Source organism: Teleopsis dalmanni, chromosome 2, assembly GCF_002237135.1.
Source record: "Teleopsis dalmanni isolate 2A chromosome 2, ASM223713v2, whole genome shotgun sequence".
Classification (NCBI taxonomy): domain Eukaryota; kingdom Metazoa; phylum Arthropoda; class Insecta; order Diptera; family Diopsidae; genus Teleopsis; species Teleopsis dalmanni.
In genome coordinates this window covers 21,436,093-21,448,952 of record NC_051847.1, presented here as the reverse complement: position 1 = coordinate 21,448,952, position 12,860 = coordinate 21,436,093, and the positions used below count along the sequence as shown (strand labels likewise).

The 12,860-nt window shown below is 27.7% G+C and overlaps 1 protein-coding gene across 1 annotated transcript in view; it reads right to left on the bottom strand.

The window, feature by feature from the left end:
• LOC119674090 (olfactomedin-like protein 2A) overlaps positions 1–12,827 on the bottom strand; it is a 16,127-nt gene extending 3,300 nt beyond the window's left edge. The window contains exons 1-9 of the mRNA XM_038085214.1: positions 12,822–12,827; positions 12,433–12,533; positions 12,257–12,372; positions 12,052–12,160; positions 10,231–10,322; positions 9,684–9,904; positions 7,416–7,512; positions 3,971–4,113; positions 2,650–2,886 (exon numbers count right to left, since the gene is read on the bottom strand). Coding sequence (XP_037941142.1) covers positions 2,650–2,886; positions 3,971–4,113; positions 7,416–7,512; positions 9,684–9,904; positions 10,231–10,322; positions 12,052–12,160; positions 12,257–12,372; positions 12,433–12,533; positions 12,822–12,827 — 1,122 coding nt within the window. The remainder of the gene's footprint in view (positions 1–2,649; positions 2,887–3,970; positions 4,114–7,415; positions 7,513–9,683; positions 9,905–10,230; positions 10,323–12,051; positions 12,161–12,256; positions 12,373–12,432; positions 12,534–12,821) is intronic.
• Between the last annotated feature and the right edge of the window lie 33 nt (positions 12,828–12,860).

The following is a 12,860-nucleotide window of genomic DNA, read 5'->3' as shown; positions in this document are numbered from 1 at the left end:
AAATGTGCAAGGACGCTTCGAGATACTAAATTGACTGACATTGAACAATGTGATAACAATTGAAAATCAATAAATTGACGAGTGGTTGAGAAGCACGTATCATCAATACTGCATCAGTGACATGACAAAGACAAACTCAAAATTTTAGAAATGCCTCGACGTGTACATTGTAATGTGGTGGTGGTCACTAGGAACTTTAAATGCAATAGAATTCGTTGTATTCGCAAAATTTACAATTGAAGCATTCCTCACTATATAACCATAATGTACTGCGTACATTGCAGTTATAGATTGCAGTAAATTGCAGCCAATTAATATTCAATCTAAGTCGACGTTGTTAAACAATGACTCAATGGAAAAATAAATTGATTGAAAATTTGTCACGTTTTATTTAAATTAATTGCAATATTCATTTTACGCGAATGTATTATTGATTTTTTAATATGTAATGAGAATAATCACATTTAAAAAGAAACAAATATGTTTATTCAGAAAAATATAAGCCAAACAAACTAAAAGTATATCTATGGCGTCTATATTTATATGGTCAGTCAAGTTTCAATAAATTAATTAAAATTTTTGTTGTTGTTTCTTCAAAAACTTTTCGAATCTTTCCTATAAATAGACTAAGAGATAGTTCCAGTTCCTTTTCGTCGAAAAAAGCGTCATTTTCAACATTAAAAATTACCATTTAAAATATTTTCAGTTTACAGAAAGTTTAACTCCAAGAAATCGGAGCTGGAGCTAAATCAAGTTTGATTCTATTAAGCAAAACTTATGAGTTCAACCATTTCATCAATAACTTTTATAAAATTTATTGCGCTAAATAGTGCAGTCTTTAATGTTGTATTATGAATCCTATTTCAAGTTTTGATATTTGTGAAAATTTAATATTAATAAATTAATTATATTTTAACGAGTATCAACTAACTAAATCATTTATCCTATTGAGTTTTTTCAGCTTCTTGAATATTTTTAATAAAATCTTTACATTGTATGTAAAACTAAACCGCATGAAAGGGAAATTAATTAATTTTTTGCTTTAACTAAATAATAAAGACTGTTGCAATGACAAGTATAAGCTATAAGCCAAAATTAAGCTAACAAACGACTCTTCTTACCACAATTTGGGTACTTCAAAAAGTTAACCACATTACATGATGTCATAAAAATTGATAAAAATGACAAAAATGAAAAGTTTTTTTTCCTGTTTTTGTGGTGTTATTGAAAGTTTTGCTTGAACTGATAATAATAATGATGAAGATTATGTTGCTGATAGTTGATGGTAACGTCAATGTTATTACATTGGACTTCGTCCAAGAAATTTTATTAAATTTCAGGATGCCTGGCATTTATTCTGCTCCAGTCAACAGTTTTGCATATATTCAAAGACAGCTAGAACAAATCAACATAAAAAATATAAAAAAAACTGCTATTGATTGTGATGGATTCTTATTAGGATCAGAATTCAAGCAAAAACGAATTCAGATTCCGAAAATTAAGCAGAAACGAGAATACATAAGAGAAAGAAAAATTATTTATAAGTAAAAAAAAATTTGAAAAAAACTAAACCTGAAAAATTTTTCTAAATGTCAGTTGAAATCACATCTATTGTGGAATGGAAAGATAATAGGTTTCAAGTACGAATAAATTAATCTTCTTAGTGGTCTCATTATAAACGTTTTTGATGTAATATAGTTTCAGATAAATCGTAGATATAACTTCAAGCAAATCAGCTTACTTATTTATTGATTAGAATATAATATGAAATAATTTAACTTTGTCTTATAAAAATATTTCTAAAATTAATACTTTAAAGGTGTAAGTCTTTATAAGTGGTAGTGGTGTAAATCTTTAACTATTATTATTAGATATTATATTAGATATTATAATGTACCTTCAAATTTTAAAGGTACAAAGTTTAATCGAACGATCCAAATAATTAACCCATAGTCTAACCACATTCAAAAACAAAACCTGAAATTGTAGATATTTTCATTTTAAACATCAGTGAAGTTTTCTATATTACTGCAGCTTTTAACCAAACATCAAACAAATTTAATACAGCTAAACACTACATACTTTATTTCAATAGAAATCATTTTCAAGCTGTAATAACTCACTAACTAACATAACAAGAATGAATATGGAACATGCACCAAAATTTCTTGTTATGGCAAAGTCAATTTTGAAACTCGTCAACAAAATTAAAAATGAAATTTCCATTGTCCTAGCCATGAGATACTAGCCATCATCATCACTATCAATATCAATAGAGGCTGACCTGCTTTAGTGAGTAATAAAATTATCATCAACGTCACAATTACCAATGAAGTTATCTGCATGGCAATAATGCGCTTAATAGCAATAAATGACATAAGCAGCAAATTTGGAAGGAAATTTCAATTTTAGACTTTCACTGTCAATCACATGCAGTTGGGGCAAGTTTCCAAATTTGTACGTAAAATTAATATTTTGAACTAAGGTTCAAAAATTTGTATATAATTTGCTGTACCACAGTTTTTCATCTATATTCTCTTATGATTTCAATTAAAATATATGTACCTATACACATACAACTTAAAATATTCAAAGTTTGTTATAAATCTCTGGAATTCAGATACAAACAATTGCAATAATAATACTTACCACAGTTAGTGGATTATAGCCCACAGTTGTTGTTTTACGGAAAGGATTAGAGAATGGTAAATCCACATTAAGCAATTTTCCATTATACAGATCCACAACATAACGTATTTGTGAGTTTTTATCAGAACAGGAATCAATGGCATAAAGATGACCACATACAATAAACATTTCACCAAATTTTCGATGATCCAATGTAATGTTGAAATTATACTGCACCCTTAAGTTTTCAGCATCCAACTATGAAAATAAATTAAGAATAAAAAATATTGCAATGTTATGGTTCAATATAATTAAGTATAAATTGGCAAGGATAGTAAAATGAAGGTAGTTGTATTTAGAAGAAATTTTAGAAGGATTGAAACTAGATTGTATTGAACTTTAATCTAAATTTGATATATATAGAAAGGATTCATTTTTAAATTGTTAAGAAACATAAAGAAAGAAATATTATATATTAATATAGTATATATATTATATTACCTGTACTATATACATTATATAGTATGTATAGTTGCATTCAATATAATGCAGCTATATAGATCTTCAAGAGTAGAAGTATTTAGATATATAAGCGTATAACTGAAAGTTTATTGGTAGATAAAACCTTGATTCAAAGCAATGATAAATTTATTTATGACAATAAAAGTACAAGAATCTTACAGAATGTGCTATATTTAATAAGTTTAAAACTATATATAACCGCACGTTTTTTCACATAATTTATTTGATGCAATCGCAATACATTTTGAAATAATATTAGAATAATAATAATAATTGCTTAGTATATCTAGAGTTACACTTTAATTGAACTTCACTTGAAAAACAATATTTTTTCCGACACTTCGAAGTTCGGTTTTAGCGAAACGTTCTGTACATATTTGTTTATATATATGTACTTACTGCTGTATGTACTTACTAGTACATAATATATTTTACTACATAACGAAATATATATAATTTATTTGTACTTTTAATGCAGTTCATAAAATCCATTTAAATTAAAGTTCAAATACAAATACGGAGTAATAAATTTCATTTTATGTGTAAATTGCTTATATTCAAGGCAACAGTTTGAACTTAACAATCTAAAAACTTTGAGAAAAAACTTAACCTCAACATAAACCAAAAAAATAAAAAAAAAATTTTATATTTGCTTCTTTTAAATACTATTTTTTTAAGTATTATCTAAGGCTTTTACAGTATCTTATTTGAAAAAATCTATATTTATGTTAGCTGTACATGTGCGTTGCATCAGTACATCAAGCAATATAACTTGGATTTGTATTTCAGTGTATGTAGGTACATGTAGTTAAGTACTCACCTTTGCCACAAGTGTATTGTTTGAATCATAAGTGCTGTAAATCACCCACAGGCCAACCTCGTCTACATTAAAATCCATGTAGTTATAGTCCGTAGAGTACAATTTGTTCCTACGTTCAACGCCAGCATAAGGCAGACTAGTTGCTGTAAGTACAAAAAATGCCATTATAAAGATTTGTACTCGTATATATCCGTATTGGGAGTAGAGGAAAACATTAATTTATAACATTTCTGCTTAATGTTTAGAATTTACTTTTATATAGAATTTCAATAAATACGATTTTGTATATAACTTCTTAATATTGTAGTAAGTGTAAACAATAAATTTTAAATCTCAATTCTGTACATACTATTAGTTTGTTTATATTAAATTTAAACTGTTTGCATTGTGAGATACAAATTTAGTGTAGCCATTACAGATACCAACATTTATAGAGCAGTTATTTTACTTTGCATTTAAGTTAGTATATTTGTGTGGTAGAATTGTGGCATTTCAGATATAAATTGATGCAAATTTTATTAACGTCTGTTAAACAATTGTATATAAATTGAAGAATAAATAGATATTATTATGAAATTAATTTTTTCCTATATTAGCTTCAGTAAAATTACACTGAAAAGCTAATTTGGAATAATTGTGTGGTACTATAATTAGGTTAGTATTAATAAAAGTTACATATTATAAATATAATGAATACTTAAAATGAGTTATTAAATATGTTTAGAATTCAAATAAAGGGTTTATATATATATTTATGATTTGGTGCGTAAATATTCTATTATTAATTTTATATTAATTACACTTAAAATCCATGACATTATTATTATTTACTTCAATGTTAATAATGCATAATTGTTTATTGATGTATACATAATTGAAGCAATATTTGCATGGACTACTTAATTTTTAAGTTATAAATTTTGAATTATAGTTCACAGATGTGTACTTAGATTTTACATTGTTTAGCTTTTAAAACAATGTTAAGGGTATTTAGACATGCTTGGTAATTTGGTGATCTGTTGAAATTTTATATATAAGAAACTTCAAATCTAGCTTAGTAAGGGCTACAGTCATATAAAGTCATATAAAAAATAGCTTCCACAATTTTACGCTTTATTCGGTCATACAAAAAGTCACATCACAATTATCAATTTTCACCTTTAGTCCTGTTTTGTTCGTTCTTACATTTAATTTAGAAGGTAATTATGTTTGTAATTATGTTTTAACTATATACTAGTTGACTTGATTACATACTAAAGTAACCTGATGATTTTGTTAAAGAAATTTTAACTTATGTGGTAAAGAAGATTTGAAAACCAACATAGTATGGTATGTATAGAGTAACATGATACGTCGAGTACGAATATTTTGACCTGAGATTTAGTTAAAATCTGATTAAAACAATCAAATTATGTTTCTGAGTGTATTGGTTTGTAATTATGCCATTGAAAATAGCTTAAACAGCACTGTTTTAAACAACATGACGAAGCAGAGAAAACCTCATCACTGTGGTCCCTTATTAGTATAATTGTAAAAGTGCTGAATTAAAGCAAGAAAGTGCTATTATATTATTTTTTATAATATAATAAAAATCAACCGTTTCACCAAATACCAAACTAATTATTGGACCCAATGTGTCGAAAACTCACTAATGAAGTACAATGATTTCACAAAAAAATATGTATGTACATAAGCTTGTGAAGTACGTACCTTAGATTTGAACTGCATATATTACCTTGTGTACATGAGTACCTATGAGTACATATACGTCATGTATGTAAATTCATTAAACTTTTATATGAAGTTTGCACTTAAAGAGCAATTATTTCGTTCTTTCGTTGGTTGCCTGTTATGTTTTTAGTAGTAAAAGCAAATATTTTTGCAATGACATTTTAGTATGCAAGTTGTTTGTGTCATTAAACATTTTATGAAATGTTTATGAGATGTTGTAAAAGTGTTGCTCCGAGGGAAAGACTAAAACCGAATTTTAAGCAAAATGAGCAGTGCAAGTACTAACAAAAATAATAACAAACTTAACAAAAATTAACAACAAACTTGCATTTTGTTGACGTTAAAATGCAAACAAATTGCGACACATTTATACTCATATTCTTATATATATACATAAACATAAATACGATAACATATATTTATGTAAAAATGTGAAACAATCTATTACAATTCTGGTTGAGCGTGGGAATATACGTATCTGCTCGAAGTGACGTCTAAATATATATGTGTGTATATTTATCTTTAGTTGCAAATAAATTTACTAAAGTTTGCACAGCAAATGCTACAAAAACAAGGAAAAAAGTAGTAAAATTGTGAAATGAAGAGCACATCATAACCTCAAAAAAGTTGGTGAAATTTAGCTGGGGAAGGCAAGGCATTAGCACAATTAAACGAGTGACGAAATGTAATGCGGTGATATGTCTTCATTTTCAACGCCATTGTGGTAACCTTTTATGTGAAAAGATGTGGCTGCGAATTATATGTTGACGGTAAATAATTGCATGCTGAGCAGGATGTAGCAAGGACAGCAAGAATATCACAAGCAAGTTACTAGTATATAATTAATATGCAATTTGTTTGTAATAGAAGGTCTCATTAAGAATATTCCAGAAAATTTGATGCAGAAAATAGTGAAATTTGTAACAAGTAAATAAATAATTATTTACTAAGTCATCAGCAATTAGATGGTGACATTATTATTTACATTGTGATTAGTTTATATATTTTAGAAATAATACTTCGAATCTAAAAATTTGTTATAAACAATAGTTTTTTTTTAATTTTGCATAAATGAATGAGTTTTTCAAAACAATAACTAATTCTTAATAATAATATCACTCTAAATTTTTATATAAACTTTACATTGTAAGTAAAAAGTCTTCATTAGGTTTGTGGCTATAACGTGAAAAAGCATGTTTGTAATACAAATTTTAATCAATTAATTAAGCAATACTGTATTCATAAGTAAAAGGTACATCAAAGCTATATATAATGAACTAAATTTTTTAATTGTCTACTAAATACAAACCAGTCATAACATATCATTAATATAAAAAGTATAATTTCTTTTAATCCATTCATCACAGAACTCAAGGAACTCATCAAATTTTGTTAATGCAACTGTACACTCAGAAAATAGTTTAGTTGATTTAACCAAATTTTAACTAATCTAAGGTCAAAATATTCTTTCTCGACGCAATATGTTGGTTCAACCATACGAGCTGTTCGTTTTCATATATGTTTTACCACATGAGCTAAAATTTCTCTAACAAAATGAACAGGTTAATTTAACTATCATATGGTTAGAGCATATTTTTCTGAGTGTACGAATACAAAAATGACATAAACATTTTAAAAAGTTATAAGTTTTACTCTAACTAAATATAATTTTATTTCGCAATTCACTTTTTTACTAAAAAATTTTTGTACTCACATATCTTTTCCATGGTTCCTAAATCCAATTTAACAACTAAGTTTGTATTTCTTTGATTATAGTAGAAAGACCCATTGTATACAATATGTGCGTTTCCCTGCAAAAATAAAGAAAAAAGATATATAAATAAAAAGAACATGCAATTCAATAAAAGAACACAAACGCAGCTAAAATGTGAAAATAAATTTAAAAATAATTTTCTGCATCCGAGTTATGTCCTTTTCCACACATTATTTTTCTTCTCATGAAAACTTTTAACAGCCTCTTCTGAAAACTATGTAAAGGCAGGGCATTACTTAAGTTAATGGGCGTGTGTATATCTGTTGTTCATTTCATTCTGGTGTGAATGTTGTCACTTGTGGCCACTGTTAAATGGCACACAGATGCGGTCAACAAACTGCAACAAAATGTCACAAAATATCTGAAAATTATGACCACTTCCGAGTTTTGTACCATAAAGTAAATACACACCATGCGAGGGTAAGTGTCAAGAATATACCAAGTATCCGTTACATGCACACAAAATAAAAAAAAAATTAAAAAATAATAAAAGGAAATAATTGTATTGCAATTTTGATACACATACAAAGACAGAATCTTAACAAAATAATATACATAAAATAATTTTATTTAAAAACAAAAAATTATTTAATATATGGATGCTTGTATTTAGCAAATTTTTTAAAATAATAATGAAATTTATCAAAAGTCACATTATAGATATTATATTTAAAGCAAAGCAACTCAATAAAAATATACCGCTTAATATATAAAGTATACTGATACCATTTTTGAACGAAATTCAATTCTATTTGCAAACATTACACTTCATTGACTCACTACACTACGCTTTTCAAAGCTATATATCTTGAAATTATCTTTGATTGGAGACTTGGTATGAAATGAACATCTGAAGAGGAAAACATACAAGACAACAAATAATAACCGACGTCAAAATGTGAAATAAGCTGGAAACTAAATTTCTGCTCATATTAAACTAAGATTAGGCTTATTGTCACTTATGAAGTAATACCATGTTGACCAAAATCAAAGCATCTAAGTACCTTAAACTCCTTGAGTACAGTGTAGAGCTATTCTATTGTGGCTACGTATAAAGCAAATAAGTGTCTAAAAGTCAATTAGAAAAGTTTAGAGGCTGGCGTACTAACATAACATAGTTATTACGAGCGAAGTAAAAAAATATGTTTATAAATACATTATAAATATATTATGTAGTATATTGTATAGTGTAAAAAATATAATATGATTTCCGACTTGCACATATGATATCTTAAATGTAGGTTGAACTTACAGAAAATCTATTAAAATATCACATACGTTAGAGATAAGTCTGATTTTAGGGTACATGTGTGCAGGTAATTTCATAAAAAAATGAATTGGAAGTAGATAATTTTAGATAATACTCAAATGCTTATGTTTTGTCGACCAATTGCTCTAAATTCAAAAGCGGATCAAAAACAATTCAGTGTCGTTTAACAATCGAGAATTTTCCCACAGTATTTCAGTCAGAAGTGCTTACCATTGAATGCTGTGGTACAAAGCTGTGGCAGTCACAAAATCTCTTGCATTCTGAACCACCACATTCAACCTGATGTGAAACTGCAAAAACCTCATATCTAGGTTAGCTACCATTTATAAAGTCACGGTCATCTAAATATCTGCACTTAAGGATATCGATGGTAATGAAATAGCTGACAAGTTTCCTTTTTATACAAACACTATAAGTCGTTACCGTTTAAGCAAATATCGAATAATTACTGCAACTCAATCAACTAATTCAAAATAATCACTTAAACTTAATCACTGATTTTTTAAATAAACATTCTCCTGTTAATTTCCACCTTTATGAGACGTTACCTATGTAAAGTGAAACTATTTATCTGTTCCATTGTTGGAAAACGTATCTAGTACCTCTCTTTGGCTGTAATTGAACCAGATCAGATCTGAAATCTTATTCTATGAAAAACCGGTTTAACGTCCTGATTACAAGCTTTCATATCAAACGTTTTTTATTCTTTTAAAATATTTTTACCTACTAATCTTAAGTTTTAAATTTGTTGTAATTTGACACGAAAAATTCGTAACAATTCAATAACAAGAATTTCAATAAGATAAGCCATAATAAACTTTTTTTTATCACTTTTGAAGCATAAAAGGCTTACGCTTTAAATATCATAAACTCAATACCATTAATCAATCACTGATACATTCTTCCCATGCCAAAGCCTTTAGTGCTCAATTACTTACATAAAAACCTTCGCTGATTCCATACTTTTTTCGTGGTACGTTATTTAAACGATACTGTATTTTCGTTGTGAATTCAAACAGATTGTAGGCGTCGTTTTCATTGGTAACAAAGGTTTTTTCACGGTCAGTTTCTTTGGCAGCAGGATCCCTCAACCAACAGCCATACGTTTCGTTCACTGATTTATGGAAAACAGGCTTGCCAACGGCATACAAAAGGCAGCCTGCAATTGAGATGCAACATTAAATGAAATTAATTTAAATTATATATAAAAAAAAATATACAGAAAAAATATGAAAAATGGTAGCATTTGCAATGAGTTAAAATGGAATAAATTCAATTGAAGCGGAAATAGCCACATAAATTTTTGCAAAATTAATTATCTCACAGATAGCGCATGGCTTTCAAGCAAAGATGAGCTTTTTAGAAAAAAAATTCAACTTAAATTGAATTCAATTAGAGTTTCTGAAATTATTCGTTTTTCCCTTAGATTTATATGATAAATTTAAAAAGAGATAAAAAAGCATTCAACGTTATTTATGCACTTACTTTTTTGACGTTTTGGTAGTCCAGGATAACTATTATTTCCAGTCGGTTGAACTTCAAAGTTGGAATTAATCGAGTCCTTGCACTGATATAAACTGAAAAAAAGAATTTTATTTATAATTATATATGTGGGTGCAATAAAAATATTCGACCTTATGGCACTATTGTCGAAATAAGCGGTTGTAATGAATAAATTATTCAACGACGCAAAAATGCAGCAGCAACTGCAGTAGTAAAGATGAGCAGCGTTTAAAAACTGTATTGCAAAGCCAAAGGATAACAGATTTATGCAGGAAATATTTAAAAGAAGATTTTTTTAAAAAAGTATTTGTAACTGCACAGTCTAACGTGCTGCAGCATCAAGTTAGCATTATAATTGTGCCGAGGGTCTGGTGAATTGGTTGGTCGATAGGTCAGTTGGTTGCACGATGCAGCATCTTATACCACAAACACGTACAATTGTATGGAGCTATGAATGAGGACTTAAGTGGGTGAGCACAATAATAAATTTAAATTATCCTCTTTGGTTTGCACAAATAAATGACCTAAATGGGAGAAGAAAGGCGCAAAATGGAAAATAAAAATTCTATATTCAGTTCTGTGTCGGATGATACAGTTTCAAGTACATGTAAATCTTACTATAAGGACTGTAATAAAGTATGCGAAGTAAACACAATTTTAAATAAGCGGACGATTTAATGGCGAAAATAACTGAAAAATATCTTCATTTTATGAGAATTTATTGAATAATGTTTTAATAATGCTTCATAATATACAGAAATTAGGTTTCTTTTTAAGGTTTTATTAATAAAAAATTTAAATTATGATCATTTGAGAGCTTTTAAATTACATTTTAGTATAAATTACATATTGATTTTGAAGCGAATCATAATTAACGAAAGCTAAATGAAGTAAGGAAATGAAGAATATATTGTTTAATTGATATTGGAGATTTTGGAGTAGCAATAGGAAATTTTTTTATATTTTGATTAAAACCTTGCTACGTTTAAAATTTATATTAAAAATTGAAATCTACAATTACTTATATCTATTATATCTATAGAGTCAGAACTCTTTTGTTCCAGTAATGGTTCCAGTATCTTTGTGTGTAAAAACAGAATATGCCTTAATTATTTGTTTTGCTGACATACTTCGATTGATAAAAAAAAATTTTAAATATATATCTGGCTTTCATAAAACCAAAATAAAATTGGAAATTAGAATAAAGAAACGTTGGTTAGGTGGTTAAGCATTACAATACTCCAAAGTTGGTATGAATTATTTTGTCAGAGGTTGCATAGCCAGTAGGGAACCCAATATTTCAACGTAATAAAATGCGTACCTATAAATTTGACAAGAGTTCCATTTGACTTTTACTACCATTAGTCATTACTTTGATGACCAAGTTATAGCTTGTTATAGTAACTTTTAGAATTTAACAGTGTAACTAAACATTATTGAAATAGCATAAGACAGCAATATGAAAGTTATGTGATCTGATTTTCTAACTTATATATATTTAATATCTTCTATTTGTTAATGGTAGTTTAAGCATTTGATATACTTGGTTTTTTTCAAGGTAATTGAGGTCTAGCGAGAGAAAACCATTAAAAAATTTCAAAACTTTTTTATAGTACAACATTTGCTTCTAATTACTTAGAATTAAGAATTAATTAAATTAATTAATTTAAGTTAAATTAAAAATTACAATAGCTTTGATTTAGAATATCTTGGCTAACATTTCCTTTAAACTACTTTTCTTAGTATTTTGAAATAGTTGAACACAACCAAAAACACAACCAACTCTTAAGATATAGCACATACCTTGGATCGGGGCATTCTTCACATACTGGACAATTGCTTTCGGGTGGTCTTTGGCCATAAACTTTAATTTCTTTGCCCACATACGGTGTCTCACTGTTGGGATCTTGTGCTGCAAGTAACGAATACAATAAACTAATTAGCACACATTTTCCCAATTCACATACAGGGAATGTATAATGAGATGAAAACATTCATATACACTTACGTGCAATTTCAAAATTGACCATTGTTGCATTAAGTTCGTTCCGAGCCACACAATGATAAAAGCCAAAGTCATCCTTGCGTAGGTTACTAATGGTTAAACGCATTTGAGTCTTGAAGCTATAAATTATTTTAAATGGAATGAAATGATTTTAGCATATTTTTTAATTTAACATTTACCCATCAGGATATAATTCCATACGATATTTATCGCCGGGGTCTAAAATTTTGCCATCATATGCACGTTCCCAGTACCGTATGGCTTCCGGGAAGGCTTCCACCTTAAATTGTAATTTTATTAAAAAAATTTTTTATTTAATTGAAAAATTCATATGGAATAAAATATAAATAAATGTATTAAATTACAAAAAAATGTATTATATTAAATTATCTATTTTGCAGATAAATTATGTCTAAAACTGTTATTGTGCCAAATATGTGATTCTTATGTGTTGCCACAATTTGTGATACTTTTTTTTTTGTAATATTCTTGTAGAGTGAAATTTCTATTTTATTTAGATGCTTTTTTCATCTCTAAAGCAATTTCTAAAAAGCAATTTATCAATTGCATGCATTTTTGGTGCATCATCTGTTTTTGTTGTGGTCTT